Below are 27,823 nucleotides of genomic sequence, written 5' to 3' on the forward strand. Positions count from 1 at the left end.
TAAAAATCTAGCATGTTCAGGTTTTATTAACCCAGAATTTTATTTAATTGGTATTGAGATAATTTAATCAATATGTTTTAAGATAATAAATTTTTGTAGGGCACGTATGTACTCTTCAGAAGCAATTCAGTAGTATCATTACATACAGGCTTATCAAACTCCTAAGTATAAATACAATTTTCCATATAAGATGTGATATTGTAAATAAGTGTGCTATTCATTAAAAATGATATATTGATCGTCTCTAGAATAATACCGGATGTAGCTGACCTAAAGATAAAGAGAGAAAAAATTTGTAGACAAGACACAAGTTTCATGAAAAAGGTAAGACATCTTCTAAAAAAATAAATGTGTAGTGTAAATTACAGCCGTTTGAATTGTTAGGTGGTTTTATATTGATCTGTGACCTTGAAATGAAGCCATAGAATTTTGAATTTGAAAGACTTCAAGACGCCATCTTCAGCCTCCCTCAAGTGTAACATTCCTGTCGGTGTCTCCTCCAGCCTGTATTTGAGCATTCTATTGTTGGGCTGCTGTAGTAGTTCTAAATTTCTTCTCTGAGTAAAATGTCTTCCTATAATTCTTGCCCTGGCAATCCTCTCCCACTAAAAAACACACGTACTGATTCCTCTTTTAGCAGCTTTTTTATAGACAGCTTCAAGTTTCTGAAAATAGCTATCACCATCACATAAATTAACTATGGTGAGTTTTTACTGTCTTATTAGGCATTGTTTTCTACACTATTTGGGATATAAAGATGAGTTGGGCAGGATCTCTGCCCCAATAATGGTTTTAGCTGGATTTTCATGATGATAATTTAAATTCTGTAGATCTACTGGCAAATGGCTGAATTTAGAAGATTATGATATTTATGGTTATTTGCATATTGAGTAAACTTTCTGTGCGGTTATTATTCATCCAAAGCTTGGGCACCTAATATTCGCTATACACTGAGTCAATATTAAGAGATACGATAACCATGACACTACCAGCTGCCCTTATAACGAACACAGTATTGCCAGCTAAGGGAGCCTGTTTTTAGAGGTGCGAGGAAAAGGAGACAGAGCCCCGTAGGAAGCTAGGTGCAGAGACCCGTAATCCATGTTCTTTTTTGCCTCTTTACTAGACCATGCTTTCTCCCTGACACTGTCTTTAATGTTTCTGTCTCTACCATTACTATTGATTGCTGTGTTTCAAGTTAACTCCATTTTAAAACTTCATTTAAAAAATAATTTACAAAATATCACTCTTCCTAAATTAATGTGATTCCTTGAATAAAATATTTAAATGAGGCTATACTATATATCAAAAAACTGGTTAATAAATAGGACAGATATATTAATTCCTCTCAATTTTTATTTTTGTATTTCTTTATATCACCTAACTAATGAATTCTGCATAACTGAGGAACCTCAAACAATTTTTTAAAATATTTTTTATTGACATTATAATTATATACATTTATGGGATACAATATGATGTTTTGATTATATGTATATAATGTGGAAAGTTTAAATCCAGCTAATTAACATATCCATTTTCTTGCTTACCTATCTTGTTTTATGGTGACATACTTGAAATTTACTCTCTTAGTTATTTTGAAATATACAATACACTATTATTGACTATAGTCACCCTGCTGTGCAGTAGATCTCAAAACTTAACTCCTTCTATCTGTCTGAAACCTTGTAACCTTTGATCAATAATCTCTCCATACCCTCCTCCTCGCTCTCAGGCCCCAGCTCTTGCTAACCACCATTCTCTACTTCTGTGAGTTCAACTCTTTTAAATTCCACATATAAGTGAGATTATGCAGTATTTCTTGTGACTGACTTGTTTGACCTAGCATAATGTCCTCCAGGTTCATCCATATTGTCACAAATGAAAGAATTTTCCTCTAGTGTAAGGCTGAATAGTATTTCATTTTATATATATATATATATATATATACACACACACACACTACATTTTCTTTATCCATTCATCTGTTGATGGACACTTAGGCTGATTCCATACTGAGGAATTTTAAATCATTACAGATATAATGAATTTTGTAAACTCAATTTATAACTGATTTTTGAGTTTTTGACCTTATGCAATGACATTAAACAGTCATGAACATTGAGACTGGATTTCATTTTATCCATTATGAGTTATAGAAATAATACTTCTGCTGTTTATTTTGCTAGTCAACCAATTTGAAAGGCTGTAATTTAACGGCAAGATTAGACTATTATTTCATGTTAGATTTTGAATCCTTAAACTGTTCTCAGAATTAGTTATTCCTCTGTTTTATAATTTAAAGTAACTTTCCTTGCTAAGCATTTGTTGTCATTAATGTAAACCATTCCTTTTTGGGTCTTTCTCTTTAGAAGCAATGTGTTCACACTTTTTTTCCTTTGTCAAAATTTTATTTTTATAATTTGACACCATTTTTCATTTACCTTCCAATTTGTTTTGTGAGTAAAAATGTTGTTTGATTTTCATATGAAACCTTAACTAGCAACTCAGATAAGTTTCTACAAAGAACTAAAGAAAAAAAATTGGGTTCTGTAGCCACAGGATGATGGACTGGCCTTTAGTTAAGAGAATCCTAGTTTAGCATAGACAGTGTATTTTCTATATTAACATTGTTCAGGCAGCTGTGTCTTAGATTACTACCCAGCCTAAAACTACTCCATCTGAATGTTTTAGGGGCATCTTATATACGGAGTCTGTTTGAAAAACGGTTCCAGGGCTGGAACCCCTTATACATTGGGAGGTATCACTTCACCTCTAATTTCCTAGTGAAGCGTATTCTTCCAGAGAAAATAGCTGCCACCACTGAGTCTACAACTCACTATATAGTTTCTCACCATGTGAAAAAGGTCTTGTTAATGTTTCACCAAATCAAGGAATTATGTCGAAAAGAGTACTTTTTATTATGAAATATAAAATACATGCGAATTATTACTTTAATTATTTTAAGGTGAACAACAGTATAACCAAAAGCATCCCACATGTTCTGTCTTCTTCATAACTCCATCCTCTCCCCTACAGGTAATCACTATCATTGCTCTGACTTTGATGGAAATTGACTCTTTCAAATTTTTTTTACAGTTTGATAACCTAAATATACATTATGTCCTTGAACTATATTGTTTAGTTTTGCCAGTTTTTGTAATTTGGGTGAAAGGAACCATACATTGTGTATTCTTTTAAGTTTAGTTTTTTTTTTATTCAGCTCTATTTTGGTAAAATTCATCTGCGTGTGGCTTCAATAGTATTCCATGATATGAATATACCACAAGTTTTCTTTTGTTGTCAGACATTTGAATTCTTTCCAGTTAGTGAGTGTTATGAACTGTGCTCCTAAAAACATGCTTGTACATGTGTTATGCTGTATATAACTCCCATTTCTCCAAGGCCTGTAGGAGAGGAATTGCTGAGTAATAGGTTATGTATTCTTCAGATTCACTAGATAATGCCATACCAATTTGTAAAGTTATTATACCTATTTGTATTTTTACATTACATATTACAAATTTTTTATTTCATCTAATATGGTGACTATGTAGTAGGTAATTTTTAAAAACAAACTTGAATTACTTAAGGAACCTGAAGTCTAAATTATCACGTATGTATGCACCACTTTAATGTTTGTTAATGATGTTTAGAACCATAGAATTCAAGAATATTCTGAGGTTTTGAGAGGACCCAATACACAGTTTTTTTTACCCCACCCAAGTATAGAAACCTTATGTGTTTGAGAGAGAGAAAGAACGAGAGAGACAAACTCTAGATTCAGAAAGGCGGAAACCAAAATAACAACTTCAGAAATAAAGGAATCTGGTGGGTAGCTTTATGTCTGTAGCCAAAAAAGGCTTACTAACACTGTAACACAGATTTAAGCCGACTTAACCAGTCAGTCATTGTCACAGCTGGAGAACTATAGGCCTCCTTACCGGGATGGGACCTCAGTGCATATTAAATAGAGAACAGAGCAGAATGCATACTTGTTACAGACATGCTAGCTTCAGAAGAGTCTGTGCTGTTCTCGCCCAGTTTCTTCTCCTAAAATGATCAGAAGAACTTTCTGAGAAACAGGCTTGGTATATTAAGCCTAAAGTCTCTCCACATGGGAAAAATTGAGTGTTCTTAACCCTGCCTGCCCATTATAACCACATGGGGAGCTTTATACTTGAAAAATACTGATGCTTGTGCTTTGCCACTGACCAGTTACATCATATTGGAGGAGGGTGGACAGTAGTGAGAAGTGGGGAGGGCAAGAGCATGGTGGTCATTCCAGTTGTCCAGTGATTCCAGCGGGCAGTTAGAGTTGAGAGCTAATTGAGTTAATGTCGCCATTGTGACTGGATGTGGCATTGCACCTATATCCAGGAATGCTTTAGAAAGGAAAGGCTTTAATAATCTTTATTATAATAATAAATAATCTTTATGATAATAATCTTTACTTAGATCAGTCTAGTTTAGGGGAAACCTCTGTGCAATACCTGGGGAGTTTCTATAACCTCTTCTCTGTTAATAGGCTTTAGACTCGCCTTCAGGGACTCCATGCCAAAATGTAACAGAACCTGCAGATGCTCTTCTCTGTACGGCTAACCCACCGCACAGGGATTGTTCCCCAGTCAAGAGAGCCTCAGTACATTTCCTCTCAGTACAATATTCTTTATCATTGCTGAGGCTGTATTGCCAAAGTGTCTCAGGATTCTGTCATCCATTTCACTTTTTTTTCTCAAGTCAATCCATAATTTGCTTTTGTTTTTTCAAATCACTATTAAAAACATTTTCATTGTTAGCACAGGAACTATTTTTTACTGGTTATTTTTATTTAAGGTTTGTCTTCAACTTTAACATTAGTTTGTAGTTGTATATTAGCATGTTGTTTGATATTTATAATTGAAATTTGACTATCTGATCAACTTAAATTTCATTTCCATGTTAAGCTATATAATAACATAGCTACACTGTAAGAGTGTATGCATGTGAAATCTGCCTTTTCTACATTTTAAGCAAAATTACCTTTGTCCTCTGTCTTTTCACCTCAGAATGGGCAACAGCTGTATCGGCACATATATTTGGGTTGTAAAGAGGAAGACAACGTTCAGAAAAACTATGAACTACTTTATACTTCTCTTGCTCTTATAACTATTGAACTGGCTAATGAAGAAGTAGTTATTGATCTCATTCGACTGGCCATTGCTTTACAGGTATGCTTTCATAACCATTCACTGCAGAAAACATTTTTTATAAAGCAGACACCATCTTTGAAATGTTGCCGTTATCCAAGGACATGAATTTTAAAAGGGAGGTATCTAGTTGTAAATCTAAAATACTCAAGACTATGATTACATTCTTCATTTATTCCTTTTACATATGTTGCATGAGCATCAACTTGTGTGCTAAATATCCTTCAAGGCCATAGGGATATAGTGTGATGAAGCAGACAAACATAGTCCCTGTATCCACACTTCCTACACTGGGGGGGATAGTCATTAAATAAGAATGACATACATGCAGTTGTTTAATTAGAGTTGCATAAGTGTTATGTAATAGAAGGACAGTATGCAATGGCTATATATGCATGTGCGTGTGTGTGCGTATATATATATGATAACAGGAAAGGCTTTCCTAGGGAAGAGAGTTTAAGTTGAAAAAATTAACTCTCTTGTAAAAGAACATTCGTTTTCCTTTCAGAATTGTTTTAGAAAATAACTTCTGATAAAGTGGCATTTTTGTTAGCTTTCCAAACTACCTGCAGTTTTCCAGTGTAATCAGAGAAAATGCTGGTGAAGTGTAAGAACTTGATCTCTCTGATGTGTTTGTTTCTTATTAAAGGACAGTGCAATTATCAATGAGGATAATTTGCCAATGTTCCATCGTTGTGGAATCATGGCACTGGTTGCAGCATACCTCAACTTTGTAAGTCAGATGATAGCTGTCCCTGCATTTTGCCAGCATGTTAGCAAGGTAATGTATTTAGAAAAGTCCTTAAACTTGAATTTTGTACAAAATTGCTAATTTTATTCCAATGATGATTATTTTTAACTTTGGTGATTACGTATCAAATTAAGATAATTCTATAAAAATCTACAGCCAGTAAACTGAAACTACAGCTAAAACTGTAGCTACTGTTTTTATATTTTCTTAGATGCATGTTGTTTTATTATAATAGTTTAATGTAGTGGTTGAATGGAATATATGGTTTTCTTCTAGAATACCTTATGTGATTTATTCTATGACTTTTTTCCTTTGAACCCTTATGACTCTTAGTATGTAAATTTTCTTAAATTATACTCTTTTGTTGTTTATCTAAACTACTTGAGGCAGATCTCAAAAGTTGAATAATTAATGTGCATCTCAGAGAATTGTCTTGTGTCTTTCAAATATATTTAGTTGTCTTTAGCTGTAACTCTTACATCGTTATTTGCATGACTTAATAAACATTTCAATGCCCCCAAGTTACCTAGCAGAAAAAGTCCACTTTTAAAGACATCTGTAAGAGAGAACTTTATTTTTCTTAAATTGGAAGCACATCATTTAGTCCTTGCTAAAATGTAGACTTGTAGTGTACTCTAAGAAACAAAACTCATCCATTCATTAATCAGACATTTGAGTGAATATTTGATGCCCACCACTAGAGAAGTAAATACTACAAAAGCAGCGTACCTCTTTGCTCACAGTTCATTGGAGGAGCCAGACCACACAAGTGCCTGGAGACCTTGTACACAGGCTGCAAAAGGTAATGCAGCAGGTGGAGGATGGTGATTGTAAAGCGATTTCCAAAATAGTGCATTTGAGAAAATAGATATTCTTGCTTTATTATAATAGGCTTAATCAAATGTAATGTGTCATCATTTTTTGCTTTATATATTATTTTATTGTCACAGTTTTATCTGTTAAATTTTAAAAATAATAGATGTGAAAACAAAACAAACTTTACATTTGGGCTGTAAACTTAGCTTAAATTCAAAAACAAAGTGATGGTATTTCTTATAAATGTTTAAAGTTGTTTTGTTTTTAAGCTGTTTTCTGAATTTTTATAGCAAGGTCCTGAGGGGTAGGGTTTTTGATTTTTGTTCTGTTTTTGAATATTTTTTAGGTTATTGAAATTCGAACTATGGAAGCCCCTTATTTTCTACCAGAGCATATCTTCAGAGATAAGTGCATGTATGTTAATTCTTTACATTTTAAGGATGGGGTACTGACTTGATAAACCCATCAGTAATAATTATAAAGGAGTAAATATTGTTACAGTAATTCTTGGTGCTTTATACTAATCATCATTTTGTGTCTGTCATTTAATTCATTTAATTATTTCCCTTGTTATAAAAGGGCCTGCACATTATGGATGTTGACTTATGCACAACATGGAGTCAATCTTGAAAAAATTTTTTAAGAATAAGACTTGGCCAGGCGCAGTGGTTCACGCCTGTAATCCTAACACTTCGGGAGGCTGAGGCGGGTGAATCACCTGAGGTCAGGAGTTTTAGACCAGCTTGGCCAACATGGCGAAACCCCGTCTCTACTAAAAAATACTAAAATTAGCTGGGTATGGTGGCATGTGCCTGTAGTCCCAGCTACTCAGGAGGCTGAGGCTGGAGAATCGCTTGATCCCAGGAGGTGGAGGTTGCAGTGAGCCAAGATCACACCACTGCACTCCAGCCTGGGTGAAAGAGCAGAGCGAGACTCCATCTCAAAAAAAAAAAAAAAAAAAAAAAAAGAATAAGAAAACTTACCCCACTTTTTAAAAAATGTTGGATATGTCTCTTAAATATAGCATATTTTATGTTCTCATATGTAAATGATCAAACCTTTAAGAGAGTACAGTATCCTGTTGAAGACGTTCAGTAATAGGTAACAATACTCAAAATATTGTGAAAGAAAGAATGTATTAAGGAAAATCAGTGTTATTTCCTGCATTATTTCTTGTTCTCTAAAGAAAAGTATATATATGAATAATATTTTGTTTGAACTTTTGGGCTATAAAAGCAGTTTATTTTGAAAGCATCAGCATAAGATAATATCAAGCAGTTTGCAAGGAAAGTGAAACCTTATGTGGGTGGGCAAGTACTTCCGAACACTTAGCTGGCTAATGTGGTTTTCATTAACAATCGGTGGGCTAATGATTTTTTTTTTATTTTGTCTCTCACTACACTTTTTAATTAACATGACAATAAAAGCTACATTTAGTGTTCTTTATTACTTAACAAGTAAAGATCAACAGAGTAATATAAGGCTGAATTCACTATTGGAATGTTACTGAGAGAAGAATCACTGCAGAATGGTTAATATATGGGACCACATACTGTGTGTTTTTAAAGAGCTCAAATTAGTTGCCTAAAATATACTGATTTTTCTGCTACTACAGTTTACATTGTGTTTATATTTAGAATATTGAGGCTTTTGCTCTGGAATGTTTTGCATAGTAACTTATTTTTGCTCAGTAATTTAATAGTGAATGATTGTTGTTTTGATGAACTTCGCAGGCTTCCAAAATCTTTAGAGAAGCATGAAAAAGATTTGTACTTTCTGACCAACAAGATTGCAGAGTCGCTAGGTGGAAGTGGATATAGTGTTGAGAGATTGTCAGTTCCATATGTACCACAAGTAACAGGTAAGAGGAGGATAATTAGAACTCTCACTCTGGTGATTGCTTATGTTATAGTAATTTTTTCATTACCCAGTTGGCAATGAAAATTAATTCTGGTGTGTGTCCTTACTACAGCCCAGCCATTTTCAAATGCTTAAGAGTATTTACTTTGTTTTTTAATTTTGCTATTGAAAACCTTCAGTAAATCTCTAACGACATAGATATGATTTTACCAGGAGCAAATCAAGTCCTTGAATATTTATTGTTATAATACTTAATATTTTATTTAATAGTATATTTTAAAGTGAGATCTTTTCTTATTAAATGATATTCTATTTAAGTTATGGAAATTGATGAAAATTGTTTAATGATAAGTGATTATTTAGGTTAATGAATTAGGCAACTTTCGTTATTTGAAAGAGTACAGACTGTTGTTATATAAATAAAACTACAAACTTTTTGAGTTAGGGATTTTTTTTTCTCTGTGAACTATATATTTCCTTCTATTTTTCCCATTGCCTGAAATAATTCTGTTTGAAGGCAAAATTGCATAGTGTCTTGTATTCAACTTTTACTGTAAAAATTAAAATCAAAGAATTTATGTCTTATGCTTTCATTTTAATTTGGTGACTATATAAATATTAAATTTTGTAAGTGAATTAGTTCTTTGGGGATACCTCTGTTCTACAAGAGAACCATTTGATTTCACTTAGAAAGATTTCTGGATTAGTCACTACAAGTAGTGCAGTCTTTCTAAATGGCTTTTTTTTAATAACATGGATCCAAAATATATACATTTAGTACAGTAATAGTTGTTCATAACAGTCTGAGATGTTAATGAATGCTTTTGCATTTTCTTTTAAATTTTATGCTATAAAAGACTGTGTTCCTCAGGAACTCCTTGAGGAAATAACAGTGCTAAGAATAAAAGATTATAAGAGCTTTATAATTTAAAATATTAAAAAAACATTTAAAATATTTTACTCTTATAATTTGAATTTAGCTCTCTTTCCTTCAAGCAAAAAACCTCTTAAACCCAGGCACAAGCACAAAGGTAAATCCAGTTGTCAGTTTGGCCTGCCCTTTCCCTTACCTGTCCTCTAGGAAAATAGCTTAATAAAATGTGCCTTTTAGAAAATGGGGCTAGTGGCCTGCATATTTTCTATAATTAGTTTAATTATTATTTTCCTTTATCTTCCTTATAGCCCTAGTTTATTTTTACCCCTGTTATTTCTTTTTACCCTGTTCCTTTAACTCTTAACAATTTTTAATGAAAGCTCTGGTACTTTCAAAATTTTTAACAAATGGTCTGCACTTCTCTGATTCCTCCCACCCCTAAAAAAGATGTATTCTCTCATAATGCATCTCTACCAATGACTAGAAGAATTCTGAATATTTTAGTGTCTACTTAATTGTATAACTGCACTACTAGAAATCCTACTAGATTTTTCTGATTTGTGAAGACTGATAGTTTAGAACCTATCTGTGGCATTAGTATCCTACCTTAATGCAGAAACAGAATAAACAGTGATATTTTATGGGATACTGAATCTGTAATTAAATTTCCTTTTGCTGTGTAACCATCAGATATTCATTTAAAAAATTCAAGGGATTTAAGAACAATGTATTAAAATAAAAAAGCAGAACATATTTAGTTTGTTGTGTGTCATGTAGTACCCATCATCATCACAATAGTAGCTACCATTTATTATGCACTGTGTGCTAGGCACTGTGATAAGTGCTTAGTATTCATTTTCTTATGTAATTCTCATAATGGTTTGGTGAGGAAGATAGCATTATCTTTGTTTACAAATGAGGATAGTGAGGCTAAAATTGAATTAAATGATTAGGTGACACCACTAACAGCCTCTCCAGTTAGTTGCTTAATAAATTATTTGATTTCACTATTTTTCAGGGACTCAAATATTGTTCAGGCATCCAGAAAGATCCAGATTGATTTTTATCATTTCTTTCTCTAATTTCTACTGAGTGCCTACAATGTAATATATATCAGGCACTGTTATGACTTTCATAGGGTAGAAAGATGTTAAGATGCAATTCTTAGCCTCAAGGAATACAATCTAGTGGGAAAAGCAGATGAATGAATGAAACACAGTGATAAATAGATTTAGAGAAAGAATGATGATCTACCTAAAGTTTATTGAACTATTGATGCCTGGCATCATCATAATGTGGTTGATAAATGTTAGCTGATTATTGTATTTTACTTGTCTCTAATCAACCTAGAATTCGAATGAATAGTGTATGTTTAGGCCTGTGCCAAGTACTGCTTTGTGAGGGGAAAACAGTAGTGTCCCCCATCTGAATCGTTCAGAGGTACCAGTGGCTTCAGTCAACTCATACAGTTATTTAAGTATTAAGCGAGCACCTCCAGTGTGCCAGCTGCTGTGCAAGCAAAAGCCAGAATGAACAAGATGGGTAGGTCCCTACTTTCACAAAGCCCACAGTCTCTCTTAAATGTATTGTTCACTTGAACCACAAAACACAGCAGCTGATTTGGTATTATTCTGGGTGCATAGGAAATAAGTTAATTTCATTATATAATTTTTCTTTAAGAAGATAAATAACCAGGCAATTGTAATATGACTATTCGGCTATTATTAGGGACATTTAGGGTCCTCCAATAGCACATACAAATATTTAATCCAGGTTTGGCTGGCCAGGGATATCTTCCGGAGGAAAAAGCCTCTAAGATGAGCTTGAAACAGGTGTTAGGCAAGTGAACTGTGCTTCATATGGTAGTAACAACATGTGTGAAGGAATGAGGTAGGCAAGAACAGGATTTGTTCCGTGAATTAATATAGAGTAACAACAGACTTCAGGGAGTGGAGTTAGGAATTGTAAAGCAAGGTGAACTAGTTTGAACTCTGTTCTGAAGGCAATGGGGAAGCATGAGTGATTTTAATCAGAGGATAACATGATCAGAGTTGCATTTTAGAAGTAGTACTTTGGTTGTAATTTTGCAAACTGGAGATGGGGTGACTATTTATTTTGATGGCATGTTAGTCATCCTTAGGAGAAATGACAGTGGCCCATAATAAAGAGGCATCAGTGAGGATACAGAGTAGGTAGACTCTAGAAAAATTTATGAGAGAGAATTTATAGGCATTTGATTGGTATGGAGAGACAAGAAGAAAGCCAGGGATTTTGTCCAGGATTCTGGCTTGGGCACTACAGTGAATGGTGTAAAACTGAGGGGACGCATAGGATTTACTTACCATTTCATTTGCTAGTTTTTTTGTGTGTGTTTTGTTTTTCTGGGAGGGATGACAGATATAGCTGGTGTATTAGTCCATTTTCACACTGCTGATAGAGACATACCAGAGACTGGGCAATTTACAAAAGAAAGAGGTTTAATTAGACTTACAGTTCCACGTGGCTGGGGAAGGTCTCACAATCATGGCAGAGGGTGAAAGACAATTCTTACGTGGCAGTGGCAAGAAAGAATGAGGAAGAAGCAAAAGCAGAAACCCCTGATACATTGATCAGATCTCATGAGACTTATTCACTATGACGAGAATAATGTGGGAAAGACCAACCCTCATGATTCAGTTACCTCCCACTGTGTCCCTCCCACAACAGGTGGGAATTCTTCAGATGCAATTCAAGTTGAGACTTGGGTGGGGACACAGCCAAACCATATCAGCTGCGTTCAAGTGAAGAAGGAAAGAAGTACATATTTCAGCTGAAACTCTCTATAAGTAGTTTTGAATCTGGGGTGGTAGAAGGATAGAGTTTTTATTAATAGAAATGAATAGGAAAAAGTGGCTGGTTTTGGAGATAAGCCTCTTGTTGAGTTTGACAGTGGAGTATGCAAGTAAAGTAGCTTGTAGGCAGTTAGGAGATAGGACTGGGTTTTGTGTGAGGGTTAGGAGGTTATAATGAAAATTTTGAAAACAGCAACATAGGGGATTTTGCTAAAGCCTTCAGGGAGGATGACTTCTCACAGTGAAGGCATGGAGAGAAAGAGGATGGAATGGCTTTAGACAGTTCTCTTTTCCTGAGGAGAGGCCATGTTGGGAAGGAACGTAAAGCTCCAAAGCCGAAAGTCTCAAGAATGTGAAAGGAAAGTAAGGTAATGTTGGAATGTGGGTGCTAGGAAGTTGGGGGGTGAGAAGGCAGGTAGAGGAGCTTCCAAAAAGGGAAAGGTGGCACAAATTGCTGAAGCTTCAGAGAAGTAGAAAATTGATTAAGACCTTTCTTTGGATTTTCCTAGAAGGTGATTATTGATCACCTTTGAGACAACACTATATTTCCTTTTTGTTCTCAATGATTTTGCCACTCAGTGACCCCTTTCCTGCCCCCATACTTGTCTTTTCTTTTTTATTATTGGCTTCAACATGACTTTCTTTCTGCAACCCCTCAGCTTTCATAAATTAACCCAGAAATTATTTTATAGCCTCCTTTGAGAGAAGCCCTTATTTTCACTTCCGGTGAGACCTTGAAAGTTAATTTACCTAGATGCTATAAGCAGATCAGCAGGCATGACCACATACTGCTTTGTGGCAATTCCATTGATGTCTTTATGTCCAGTTATTTGTATCAAAGCATATGATTATGAAGGAAAAACAAAAAATACAGGGTCTAGGTTAACTCAGCAGTAGCCACATGCAGGATATAAAATATTCTCATCCTGAAAATTCTTGCAAAACAATGTGTCCTGTTTTGTTGCAGTTGAGTATGTACTGATTCTGTACCTTCAGTCTTCATGCAGTAGAACCTGGATGACTTTTGTATGGGAGATACAAAACCCAGAGTCTCACTGAATTTCGTGCATGGATATATAGGTCAGACATCAGTGTACATGACGGTAGTACAAGGGTGAAGGATGATGGAAGGGAAGTTCATTAATAACTGGTAGTAAGTTTTTGTAGCTCAGAAGAAAGAGGGACAAGTAGAAATAATTGGAGTAATATTTAACACTTTAAGGAAGCGATGTGATGTTCAGATAGGCCTTGAAAGATAAGAATCTCTGTAGTGAAGAGGATGACAAAGAAGGGCAGGTAATGACATGATTCTAGAAAGCAGATATCCCACAGCGTGCACAGAGGTTAGAAAACAGGCATCTTTGAGTTGAACACTAGATTAATTAGGGAAGGTTGAAGTTACTGTTGGTAAGATCTGATGAGAGAGCCTAGAATGTCCTTTTAATTCACAAGCAGTTTTGGGGGCATAGCTTGGGAAGTTATGTGGTTAGTGTTTTAAGAAGCTTAGTTAACATGGTGGTGACATACAGGTAAAATTGTAGAAAGGTCTGTCAATAGGATGGACTGAGTTACTGGTTCTCAGCTAAGGGTGAATTTTGCAATCTTGGGGAAATTTTTAGTTGTCACAACTGGGACAGAGAGAGATGAGACAGGCCTATTGGCATCTAGTGCATAGAAGCTAGGAATGCTGCTGAACATCTTATAATACAAGGGACAGCTTCCCACAACAAGAGTTATCTGGCCAAAAATGTCCATAGTGTCAAGGTTAAGAAACCCTAGCTAGGTTATGCTATAGTAGCAAACAACCCCAAGTTCTTAATGGTTTGAAACAGTAAAGATTTATTTATTGCTCAGACTTGCTGTACATAACTATACATCATCCACATTCTGGAATCCAAGCTAATGGAGCTACCACTGTCTGGCACATTACTCATACTGTATTGGCCAGGACTTGTTACAGAACCCCTCCTAACCACAGAGAGGACAGAAATTGCAATCCTGTCACATCCCCAGAAAGGGGCAAACTATAATATTGACTAACAGCATTAGTCACAACCATGGAAGGCTATCTTGGAGTAGAGGAGTTGTCAGTAAAAGAGAAACCAGTTTCTTGCTGATTGCTGTTAATTCTTCATTCTTTGCCCCTTCAGTAAAGTAAAATCACAGTATATACAGAATGGGATTAGAAAGATGGAGCATAGGCTGGGCACAGTGGCTCACACCTGTAATCCTGGAACTTTGGGAGGCCGAGGTAGGAGGATTGCTTGAAGCCAAGAGTTGAGACCAGCTTGAGAAAAAAAAAATACCCCATCTCTACAAAAAGTTAAAACAAAAAATTTAGCCAGTTAATTCCATGTCTTTGCTGTTGTGAGCAGTGCTGCAATGAACATAGGCGTGTGCAAACCAACACAGGAACAGAAAACCAAATACCACATGTTCTCACTTGTAAGTGGGAGCTGAATGATGAGAACACACAGACACATAGAGGGGAACAATGCACACTGGGACCTGTTGGAGGGTGGAGGGTGGGAGAAAGGAGAGCATCCAGAAAACAACTAATGGATACTAGACTTAATATGTGGGTGATGAGATAATCTGTACAACAAACCCCCATGACGCAAATTTATGTGTATAACAAACCTGCGCATGTACCCCTGAACTTAAAAGTTAAAAAAAATTAACTGGGCATGGTGGCACATGCCTGTAGTCCTGACTACTCGGGAGGCTAAAATGGGAGAATCACGTGAGCCCAAGAGTTTGAGGCTGCAGTGAGCTCTGATCACACCACTGTACTCCAGCCAGGATGACAGAGAAGAGACACTGTCTCAGGAAGAAAAAAAAAAAGAGAGAGAAAGATGAAGTGTTGCCAGATGATACAGTAACTCTGCTGTTAACGCTGATTCTAGACCTGAGCTTCCCTGCTGTTTTGGGGGAACATTATAAGTGTGTCTGGGGACTGTTCTCCTTAGCTCTTCAGGTAGCTGGAGAGGGCCTGGGGCAGTCTGAGCCTGCAGTATGAGCAGGCCCTTCCATTTATCTCTGTGTACCATGCATGCATTATAATTTAATGTGTGCAGTGAGGTAGAAAACCTTGGGAACTCTGCATTAAGTAGTGGGCTGCATTTGTTTAACAATTATAATTAGGACTGAAAATGATCTGTTTTAGAAAACTCTATTGGTAGTATAGAAGGGAGAAACATACTAGGAAGACCCACTTGAAAGCTATACTAAGAGTTTAGGTAAGAAAAGATGAAGATTTTGAATGATGACACTCTTGAAAATAAATAGGACAATGTGGAGATAAAGATGGCTTATTTAGAGATGCAGAATTGGATTTAGAACATGTCAAATAGAATTGATTAATAAGAAATTGGAAATGTTGAACTCAGAAAAGGAGGTGCCGGAATCCTGGTCAGTCACACAAGTATTTATAGAGTACTTACTAGGTGCCAGCTGCAACCCTAATAGTACCTGGGAACTCTTTGAGAGAGTTAGAAGTCCTGGGATGTGACCTGGGTGAGTACATTCCTTTTAGGACTGGGAGTAGAACAGTAGCCAACTTGGCATCATTGTCACTCTTTCTGAATTCTCTTCTGTATCGTAAAGGAAAAATTGGAACTATGTTTTTTCAAAATCAGAGAATGACAATGAAAAGCACTCAGAAAAATTTGCAAGTAGAAGAGGAAAAACTATTATCTTTGAAAGACAGTGTAGCATTCAAATGGGTGGAGATCAGACTAGAAGCTTCCAGAAGCTTCTTGAGAATTACCATCTCCATGCTGCAGACTGAGACTATCCGATGGCTAGCCTAACTTTTACTCACTCAGCTTTCCAAGGGTTGAATAAGCCTCTAATACTATATGTTAGAATACACAAAGTGACTTCCTTTTTTCGACTGTAATCATGATTATTGGAGATTTTCCTAGCATCCTGTACTCTCATCACACTTTAATAATTTGTGTGATTTTATTGTATATTTTTCCTGTTAAACTGTAAGCTGCACGGGATGTGTAATGTCTATTCAGCAGACTGTCCCTAACACCTAACAGGGTCTCTAATCACTTCCTAGATTTGTTGAGTATTGAATGCTAAAGTAGAAAAACAGAAGTAGAAAAGAATGTATGTAAGGACATTATGATCAACAAATTCAAATGTTCATGAAGTGGTTAAGCAGAAAATGGGCTAGGAATAGCTTTTGAATTTAGTGATTTGGAAGACCATGGAATTTTATTTAAAAGCGCTGTCAGAAGAGTGGTTGGGGTTGGGATTATAATTACAGGACTTCAGCATAGTCAGTAGTGAAAAATCAGAGCAATTTGTTCAGACTGTACAAATGAATTGGGGGCACAAAAGTAGATTAGCTAGAGCACTCAGGTAAAGACAACATCTTTCTGGAGAAGTGGTCAAATTATAAAGCAGAATAACAACAGCTGATGGAGATGACTGAATGGACAATGCTGGATGAGATATTAATTGAAACAGCAAATTCTTTCAGCCCACAAATTGTAATGCACTGTAAACACCTTTAGACATTGCTTCCCAAACTGTCATCCTAGAACCAGAGTTAGCTGACAGCTTTCACTGTTTCGTGAAAATATTAGAGATATAAGGGCAATATTGTCAGTTTTCATTTAGGCTAAATGTATTAAGTTTAGATTATGTACTTCCTTCATTTGCTGTTACATTGACTTGCTTTTTTTAATTAAACTATTCGGTAGTGGTTGTTGATGTTGCTGTCCTAAATGCCCCTTTTTGAAAAATAAAAATCCGATAACCTTATTTCAGTTCACCTCATCAATTTTACTTTTTAATCTGCTTCACGAAATGTAAAAGTCCGAGAACACGCTGCTTTATGTATTTAGAAGGAACAAAAAAGACAAACTGTCTGAATTTTTTGAGTTTTTGAAATCTGAAATAAGTAGAGTTTATAAATGAAAACCAACATAACATTTCTAACAAATAATGGGAAGAAAACAATTTTATTTTAGATGAAGATCGACTTTCTAGAAGAAAAAGCATTGTGGACACCGTATCCATTCAGGTGGATATTTTATCCAACAATGTTCCTTCTGATGATGTGGTAAGTTACTGAAAGTTTATGGTAGAGTACTGTCTTGGTAGACATCATTTAAAAGAATTTTTTGCCTTCCACACTTTCAAACAGGAGGAAATACAACTCTAAATTATCCTCAAATCAACTAAATTATTAGTAGAAATTAATCTGATTTAGCTTTGAATTTATTTATAATTTATTTTACTGAACTCATTTCAGCTGTCTGTAAAGATATATAAACCTAACATTATATGTTACAATGTCAGATTTCACATTATAATTTAGTGTAATAAAAGGAACTGTAAAGTATAAGATTTTTTTTGCTAAGGAACTTTATACAAAGCCTGTCATTAAATTAGTGGGCCCTCTAGGTCCTACTTATTTTAAAAAATTTAGGAAATGCAAATTACAGAAATAAATAGAACTATACATCCTCATGTGAAGCCAAATGCTCACTACCTTTGAAAAGTTTTAAAACTTCATCTATAAGGGAAAATGTTTTAATTATTTTGGATAGTAAGGATGTTGTTTAAGCTGTGTCAGTGAACTATGTACTCTGTAAGGACTGTGGCTTATTTAAAACATCATAGATTTCATGCTCTCCTCCCGTTTCAAAAAAGCACAAGAGTGTACCCTCCTGAGTTATAGGGGAAAAAGCAGCCAGTATTCTCTAGGACTTATTCTACACAAATCACCAGAGAATTTTTTCATAGTCAAGTAAAAATGCCAAAATGCCAGCATGTCAAGTCAACCTCCACCTTGTGGTTTATGCATTGTTTGCCTTCCTAAGTATTTTATTATTTCTCATTGGTACAATATGCATAATTAAAAGAATATCCATATAGGGAAAGGGAAAGGAAGTTAGCTGAATTATGCTTTCTCAAGCCTCCCTCCTACCCCCTTACAATTCCTATTGATTTATTTGTCTTCAGGTACTAAACCTATTTGGTGGCCAGAGTACAGCCAGCTGACTTATGTTTTCTATGCCATTCAACTTCCCATTACATAGAAGTTATGTTTTATTAAGAACTTATCAGCACGGCATCAAGAGTAGTTGAAGAAGCACTTAGTGTTCATTTTGAAACTCAACGCATTAAGGCTAAAGTTTCTTACCAGTTTAAGGCTTAATAACAACTTTTCCCAAATTCACCTCTTTCTTCAGAGCAATTTAATTTATATACTCCTTACCAGTAAGAAGAGTATCTTGCTAGTTCTGTCTTTTAATGATTATGAATTTGCCGCTATTACCTTTCTAGGGAAGAAATTCATCCAGAGTCTTAGATTATAAACTTAATTTTGTTAAGGGAACACTATGTGTTATTGACTGGTATTTTCACCTTTCTCCTTTTGTTAACTATTCTTACTTCTTTCAAAAATATATAGGGAACACTTGAAACTGTTGGAAAGAGTCAGTCTATTTTGATAAAATCAACTGAAAAAACATTTGCATAAAGACTCAATGTAGGGGAAAGATTCTTGACACAAATCTTACATTAAAAGTCTGTTAATATTTTTATTAACTTTTACAAGATCCTGTTGTTTTTCATTTACTAGAAGTCCTAAGTCAAATATGCCTCACACCAAGCATCTGAAAAGTTAAGTACAGTTTAGTGTCACATTTGCTTGAGCACATTTGAGTTTCAGACTCATTTACCATTGTGGAATCTTCTTTTGGATATTAGAGATGTTTGTTCAAATACCAGAAGACAGAATAATACTATCTTCTAGGCTAAAACTAATTAATTACTTTCATATAATGGACAGGAGAAATTCACATCAGATAGATATTTTACCAGTTAATGGTGCAGCAGAATATCAAACTATTTTCTTAAAATGAATCAGATAAGAACATTGCTCATAAAAAATAACTTTTTTATTTGATCAAAATTATTTATAGTTTTATATGTATAATCCTAGTTTATCCTGAGATGTATTTGCTTTTGCTTTTTAAACTTATAATTTAAAAAAAGAGAGAGAGAGTCAGAAAGTTGTTTAGTTGGAGACCATAACAAACTTCTGTTTCCCTAAACTCAAATTGTTACTCTAGTCTATTGAAATACCTTATCCACTTGAGATCTGCCAGTTCTGACATTTGCAATTCCAACCTTGGCCTACTGAGAATCATTTGGTGAACTTTTTCTAAAAGTTGCCATATATAAAAAGATGTATATTATTTTCTTCTAAATAATACATTATTTCTTCTAAAAATGTGCTGATGCCATAAAATGTATTATTGATATTTTTATCATAAAGCAGTTGATTTTATACCTTTTACATATCTCAAAGCAAGAGGGAGATTTGAGAGACTCAAGGTAAAAGGTATTTTTAGAGAGTATAAATTGGTGGTTGACTTTAGAGGAATGCTTCCCAATGCATATATATGCACACTACACATATATATGCATATATGTGTGTATACACACACATTTTTATAACGATACCTAATTTAAATTAATGTATTCAAGAAGATAAATGACTAAAATAGAACAGAGGCATCTGTGTCTCCTGAGATAAAATTATCAGCTTGACTAATAGAATAAAGCACTATAGGCATGATTTTTTGCTTCCTTATATATGCATAACTGATATGAGTAAAACCTGAAAATCACCACACTACTCTTCTCTCTAAAAGCTTATAGTAAGTGCTTGATTATTTAAGGGCATGGGCAGGATGTTATATATATTAAATTTTGAGTATGTGTTAAATTTTTTGATATAAAATTAAGTCACTGGTTGACTGTAAAAGATTGTTGTTTTTTCTATTACAAATAACAGATCTTTGTTATATATCCATGTACTCCTGCCTTTTTTCCCCAAATACAACTGGAGAAGCTTGTGTGTATGCTAGCATCTAGTCAATATTAGTCACACTGTGGTGCTAGATGCTATCAAATTACTATGATATTAGTAGACGTGACATAGCAACTACTATAATTAGAAAAAGATGAATGGCAGATTTTATGTAGGCCCAAGGGCATTATATAGTGTAGGTTAGTGTTGTAGATCATAGATAAAGCAAAAGTCATAGATTATAAAGGGAATGTTGAAATTCCTTTAGGATGGTGCCTTTGCACCACTTCTCTATAACTCCAACATAACCAGTTTTCCCTCTAGAGTTGGAACAGATTGTAGTTTAGTAGATCACCAAATAAAGTACGTAGCTTGTATTTACCAGCTATGGTATATAAAAATATGAATCATTAAATGCTAGTATAAAGCAGTTAGTCTTAAAAAAAAAAAAATCCACAAAAGGGATGAGTGGGAGATAAGATTGAAGCAAAATTATAGAAAGTTGTATACCAGGCTGAGGGCTTTCTATGTCACTTCACAGGAAGTAGGTAAACACCGAAATTTAGTCAGTGTCATTATTAGAGTTGTGCTTTCATAAAAAGAATCTCTCAAGTGTGACAAGGCTAAATTAGAAAGAAGAGACTGGAGGTAGAGGCCAGTTAGGAGATCCTTGTAATAATCCACAGTTGATGGAATGAGGATCTAGAGTAGCCAGGCTGGAGGTAACAAAGAGGGACAGGAGGGCAGGAGTACTCTACTTTACAGTAGAATGAATAGGACCAACAAATGACTTAAAGGGATTTAAAGAAAGGAGACATTAAAAAAAAGAAAAAAAGTAGACACTGACGGCATGACTTAGGGTTTCTTTGTTTGTTTGTTTGTTTGTTTGTTTTTTGAGACAGAGTCTTGCTCTGTCACCCAGGCTGGAGTGCAGTGGCGCGATCTCGGCTCAATGCAAGCTCCGCCTCCCGGGTTCACGCCATTCTCCTGCCTCAGCCTCCTGAGTAGCTGGGACTACAGGCGCCCGCCACCACGCCCGGCTAATTTTTTGTATTTTTAGTAGAGACTGGGTTTCACCATGTTTGCCAGGATGGTCTCAATCTCCTGACCTCATGATCCACCCGCCTCGGCCTCCCAAAGTGCTGGGATTACAGGCGTGAGCCACTGTGCCTGGCCGACTTGGGGGTTCTTGATGCTAGGAAGCTGCATCATAATTATCTGAATTAAGGCAAACAGGGACAAAAAGAGAAGAGTTAGTAGGGTAAGGTATTTTAGCTCTTTACTTATCTGAGATGACAGGTGATAAGTAAAAATTATATGTATCAAGAATGCTGGCCTTCTAACTTCTCCATGTTCCTTTTCCTCTACTGTAGTTGTGTCTCAAAAGTCAGAAGCTCCTAGCCAGTTCTAAGAACAAAAGCAGTTTCTTTTTTTCACTGAAGGACTAGAATGCTTATAAGTACAAATAATTGACCAGCCAGAGCCTAATCTTACATGTCTGCTCCGAATATCTAGAACAAAACAACTGAAGATTCCCAAGTTTAATCTGACTTCAACTAGAAATATGAAGCTCAGTAGCAAAACTGAGGGAGTGGAACTCTTGCTGCTTGATTTCCAGCTAAAGCCTTTGTATTGCAGAGAAGCTAAGGTGCAGAGAATGAAGTCTTTTGCTTTCATTAGTCTTGCTGCCTTAGACTTAACAAAAGAAGCTCATGAGCTAAAAGTAGGGATGACCAGATTCCCAGGCAAGTACTCATGTATCGTTTCTTAATTTTTATTCAGAGATACTATAGGAACTGGATTTATTATTTATCCTAAAAATGTGCTGATGCCATAAAATGTATTACTGACTTTTATCATAAAGCAGTTGATTTCATACCTTTTTACGTATCTCAAAGCAAGAGAGACTTGAAAGACATAAGTTAAAAGGATAGTTTCAGAGATTATAAATTGGTGGTTAACTTTAGAGAAATACTTCCCAAAGTAGTGGTTCTTACTTTTAAATCATTTAAAATCTTAGTTTTCCTTTTGATTTGTAAACTGTGTGTGGTACCAAAATCGTAGAGGCTATAGAGTACTTAGTTGTTTTTTATCACATGGCTAAAAATGTATTTATGTATAATCTCAGCCTTCACTCTCTCAGAGCATTGTTTACTTACAACACAGTGTTCAGTCAGTGGGACTGAAATCTTCTTGTACATCACAGTACTGGAACTGAGTTCTGTAATTCAAGGGTGGTTTTGTTGCCTAGGGTATGTTAATTATTGCAGTCTAATGCTAATCTATAGACTTGTTTTGGGGAACCACTGCAGTAAGCCATTGTTAGAACCAATGAAAAAGTGGAGATTATTTGGTACTGTGGAGTACAATCACAGCTCACAGCTCAGACCCAACACAAAGAAGAAAACAAATCTGAAAAACTTCTTAGATGACTTGTAACTAGGTAAAGGTGTTATTTATATTGACCCTTTTTAACTCTCAATTTCACTTATCACTTTTCTCTAGGTTAGTAACACTGAAGAAATCACTTTTGAAGCATTGAAGAAAGCAATTGGTGAGATATTTTGCACTTGTTAGTACTACCAATATTCAACTTATCTTTATCTGCTGCTTTTTGCAATGACAGAATACGTAGAGGGGACATTACAAAAACAAAACCAAAGAAACTTGTTGGCTTCTATAGACATGTATCATTTATTTAGCTACATGTTTTAGGCTTCAGAATTGTCTTGTCCCTTCAGGGTCATATTCCTGAACAAACAGACACAATTATGGCAGTGATATAAAAGAAGACATTTATTAATTTACTTTCTCACAAACTTTGGCCAGACCATACATCATCATAAGACCAAGAAAATTCCTTTCCAAATTGTGGTAAATAAATGGAAAAGGCTACAACAACATAGTTCCAAATGACCCCATTCTTATTTCAGTTATTCCACTCAGTACCAAGATTCAATTTAGCAAATATTTTATGTAGTACCTCGTATGTGCAAGAACATAGTTGTATAAAAGAATCATCCTTCAGGAAGGACCGTGGAGTAGTTAGACTTGTAGGAAACTCCCATTCCCTTGCCGTCTTTTGGTAAGAGAGACAAAGGCATTCTATGAAAGAGAATCTTGTGATGTGTAGTTTTAACCCTTAGATTTTTTGGGTTTTTGTGTGTGTGTGTGCTTTCTAGCCTTAAACAAGACATTTCATTGATGTTAGGCCTTTTTATTTTTTTCTTATAGAAGCCCTGTAAATTGCCCTTAATTTTGGATGATATATCATTAGCTCTTAACGGTCATTGACTGGGTTCTGTGAAATTATGTATTCCCTTTAATGAGTCTTTATAAATATTTGTATAGATACCAGTGGAATGGAAGAACAGGAAAAGGAAAAGAGGCGTCTTGTGATAGAGAAATTTCAGAAAGCACCTTTTGAAGAAATAGCAGCACAGTGTGAATCCAAAGTAAGTAAACAAATGGTGAAGGGATTGTGGGTGGACTGTTGTTTTGTGGAAACTCTTCCTTGGTGATTAGTTGATAAGTTCCGAGCTTTAGTCAAATCAACGGAACACAGGAAAATATATCAGATAAGGACTGAAACTCTGAAGGCATATCTATGAGACCTAAATAATTTCTTTGTGTGATGTAAGCTGATGGAAATGGTGGAACTGTTTTCCCAAATTAAGTATTAGTGATTGTTATTGTTTTGATAGTTTTTTGCAGTGGTTTTCCATGATTTTGCTGCAGGTATTTTGTTTTTTGTGTTTGTTATGTTTTTAACATTGAGACGAGGAAAGGGAAAAAAAGACAACCCTTACATTAAATTCTAATAGATAAGACAGATCAGACCAAAACTTTAAAGCATTGTGTACTTAATAATTAATCAGCTTAATAGTCACAATTATACTTTGTCTCTTAAGTTACATTGATATTATTATATATAGATACCTAGAAAATAAACCATTCTTAACATTTTTTTCTTTTTTGCAGGCAAATTTGCTTCATGATAGACTTGCCCAAATATTGGAACTCACCATACGGTAAGGGTTTTGTTATCACAATAGCAATAACACACACACACGAATAGAAACTGTCAGACCCCTATGAATTTGTGGTTCATTATGTTTCAGTTATCATGTTAAAGTAATGCTTTTCATTTAGGATTAACATAAGATCATATAGGTGATCCTTTGCTTAATAGTGATTCTGTTTTTTAGGCAGAGTCTGATACCCTTTCTTGACTAGTTGTCCTCTAGCTTTTTAGCTTCTTTTTTAGATTATTCATTCCTTCCTGATGATTTCTTAAGTACATCTGGGTAATTTGAAAGACCCATATTCTAATATTATGCTTAATTAGGAAATTGCTCATATTGAATCGTTTTGTCCTGCAGAAACTGCATTTTAATATGTCAGTCTCATGGTTCTTTTCAGGGCAGTAATAAGTCTACTTATGCAGATGGCTCATTTGAATTATTGAACTTTCCTTTAGTTTTTTTACATCATATTCATTGGAATTCTGCTGTGAATTATTATGCTCTTTGATTATCCTGTGTCTATACATTAATAAGAAATGTAGCACCTGAAGGAAGGAGAGGCGAACTCTAGGTTCCATCTAAAGAAGGAACTTCCACATAGTCTTACATTGACTTCAGTGTGGAAACCTGCCTTTGTGAGAGGTGGCCAGTAGAGATGTCTATGCTTCTGGAAATTTTTTCTATATCTGCCATATCTTTTATATTTTTAACTTGATTAATTAAGTCTGTTTTGCTTCAACCCTGTATTATATTAATATTAGAGACAGGTAAATGCTCTAGGCCACTTGCTTTTTTGTTTCAGTCTTTTTTCTGCTTTCATAAGCAAGGCACATTTTTGTCATTATATATCTTACTCTAGACATTTCCCTCCCATTCCTGCTACACTCTCTAAGTTGAGAATCACTCATTTACAAAATTTAAGAACAGAAAATCAGACTAAAATATTCAATATGTGCTAGACAAGGGGTCCCCAACCCTCAGTCCAGAGACCTGTACTGGCCCATGGCCTATTAGGAACCAGGCTCCACAGCAGGAGGTGAGCGGCGGGCAAGTGAACATTGTTGTCTGAGCTCCACTTCCTGTCAGATCAGCGCGGCATTAGATTGTCATAGGAGCAGGAAACCTATTGTAAACTGCTCATGCAAGGGATCTAGGTTGCATGCTCCTTATGGGAATCTAATGCCTGATGATCTGAGGTGGATCAGTTTCATCCTGAAATCATCCCCCCAGTCCCCATCCTTGGAAAAACTGTCTTCCACAAAACTGGTCCCTGGTGCCAAAAAGGTCGGCGACTGTTGTGCTAGACTTAGGATTCAATTAAAATTGCTGGGTGTGGGCATTTACTTCTTTGATGACTAAATGTCAAACATTTAATAGTAAATGTCTACTGTGTACTTGATATTATGCTACATGGTTTATATCTATTATTTCTGCTAATCCTCACCATAGCCCTGAAAGGTAGGTAGACACTATTTTTTTCATTTTTCAGGTGAAGACACCAAGGCTTAGAGAAAAGTAAAATAATTTGCTGAAGGGCATACAGCTAATGAGTGGCAAAGTCAAAATTCAAATCCATAACTGATGTTCTTAAAAGGAATGTTGCTAGAGATCACCATATCACATTTAGTCAAACTAACATAACTGTATGAATTTAATATTTTAGAATAAGTATTATAACTAATTCTGTTTCATTGGTACCACAACTACTACTAATACTTACATTCATTGAACAGTTACTACTAATAATTAACGTTTTTAAACACCTATGTTGTTCTAAGCACTGTGCTAAATGTATTATTTTATTTAATATCTGCAACAGACTCTAACAAACAGATAGTGATTATTCTCATTTTACATGTTTGTAAACAGAGATACATGGAAGTTAGGTAACTTATACAGGGTCACCTATTTAGGAAGCAGTAGCTCTGGAATAGCTTATGGAGAAACTAAATAGACTTTATAGAAATGTGTCTTCAGAGTTTTCAGGTCCTGTGTGGTACATTTTCTCTTGTTAATTTGCCTCACCCTAACCATCAGACAGTGGAAAGAGTTTGTATCCTCCATAAAAGAAACAGAACACACAATATTATACTTCGCTCCCACTGTTCTTTCATTTACATTTTAACCATACCGGAGTATGGTTAAAAAAAAAACAAGAAAGGCAAAGAAGCAGTAAAATACAGTGAGAATAAGCAGCCTCACAGATAACCCAGTTATTGGAATTAGTAGAAAAGGCCCTTAGAACACCACACACCCACACCCCCCACCCAGGCCCCACACACACACGTCAAAGAATTTAAAGGACAAGATACATATAGTTTGGAGAGAAATGTGTGTGACACTGCTTATTCTCACGATAGTCTCCTGTTTCTTTGCATTATAATTGCAAATTTTAATGTTCCTCTCATAAGAGTACTAAAACATAATTAACAAGAAGACAAAAATGCAGAAAGGATATAAGATTTGAACCATTTCAGTCAATTTAAGTGGCCTTTAGAAAACACAATGCTAGGCAAATACAGAATATAGATTCTTTTGAAGTGCACATACGACATTCACAAAATAGATGTGGGACTATAACAAGTGTAAGTAAATGTCAGGAAACTGACATGTTAAGACAATATTGAGTATGTTCTCTTGCCACAAAAAAAGTATAATGCATTAACACATATCTAGAAAAATTTCAAATATCTGGAAATTAAAAGACACCCATACCTCAAAGAAGAAATGACAGGACGAATTAGAAAACATTTTAAACTGAAAATACCTATCAAAGTTTTGTAAGATGAAGCTAAAATCGTGCTCAGGAGCAATTTTATATCTTTAGATGCTTTTGCTTGCAAAGAAGAGAGACCTGAAAGCAGTGAATTAATGACATTTGGTGAGACATTAGAGAAAGAAGAACAACATAAGCTAAACTAAGTATATCAGAAGTCAATGAAACAGAAAATAGGCAAACAATAGGAAATATTAACAAACCTAAAAGTTGGTTCTTTGAAATGGTTGATAAAATTGGTAAACCTCTAGTCAGTGTTAAGGAAGAAAAAGAGAGAAAACACAGATTACCAATATTACAAATAAAAAAGAATTATAGATAATAAAGGAATGTTATACACAATTTTATGACAATAAATTCAACACTTTAGATGAAATGAGCAAAAATTATTGAAAGTCAAAACTAAAATTGACACAAAAAGTAGTAAAACATCCAAATAACCCTATAACTGTTGAAATAGATTTGCAGTTTAAAAGCATCCTACAAGAAAATGCATTTAACTTCACTGCTTACTTTTATCATACATTTAGGTAAGAAATAATACCAGTTTCATATATATTCAGGAAACAAAGGAGGTAGAAACGTTTTCTAACTCATGAGGCCAGTATAACTTCAACACTTAAATGAGACAAGGATATTTTAAGAAAAATGAAATTATAGACAAGTACTCCTCATGAATAAAGTCACAGAAATCTTTATCAAAATGTTAGCAAATGTATAAAACTGATGATATGGCCTAAATAAATGGGGTTACTATGAGGAAAGCAAGATCAGTTTTACATTAGAAAATTGATCAGTCAGCAAAATTCACCACATTAACATGGTAAGAAAGCAAAGTTGCATGATCACACCAGTAGC

General features: G+C 34.9%; 1 protein-coding gene across 8 annotated transcripts in view; it reads left to right on the forward strand.

The window, feature by feature from the left end:
* Nucleotides 1-27,823, forward strand: part of EFR3A (EFR3 homolog A) — a 109,076-nt gene that overhangs the window by 75,029 nt on the left and 6,224 nt on the right. For all 8 annotated transcript variants that reach the window (XR_001720432.3, XR_010159680.1, XM_003311923.6 and 5 more), the window contains exons 14-22: nucleotides 249-324; nucleotides 5,049-5,210; nucleotides 5,839-5,970; nucleotides 7,103-7,170; nucleotides 8,490-8,617; nucleotides 17,310-17,401; nucleotides 22,670-22,718; nucleotides 23,516-23,619; nucleotides 24,146-24,195. Coding sequence is in view for 6 of the 8 variants with exons in the window: in XM_003311923.6 (XP_003311971.1) it covers nucleotides 249-324; nucleotides 5,049-5,210; nucleotides 5,839-5,970; nucleotides 7,103-7,170; nucleotides 8,490-8,617; nucleotides 17,310-17,401; nucleotides 22,670-22,718; nucleotides 23,516-23,619; nucleotides 24,146-24,195 (861 nt within the window). In the remaining 2 variants the exon portion in view is untranslated. The remainder of the gene's footprint in view (nucleotides 1-248; nucleotides 325-5,048; nucleotides 5,211-5,838; nucleotides 5,971-7,102; nucleotides 7,171-8,489; nucleotides 8,618-17,309; nucleotides 17,402-22,669; nucleotides 22,719-23,515; nucleotides 23,620-24,145; nucleotides 24,196-27,823) is intronic.

This window comes from Pan troglodytes, chromosome 7 (genome assembly GCF_028858775.2).
Source record: "Pan troglodytes isolate AG18354 chromosome 7, NHGRI_mPanTro3-v2.0_pri, whole genome shotgun sequence".
Classification (NCBI taxonomy): domain Eukaryota; kingdom Metazoa; phylum Chordata; class Mammalia; order Primates; family Hominidae; genus Pan; species Pan troglodytes.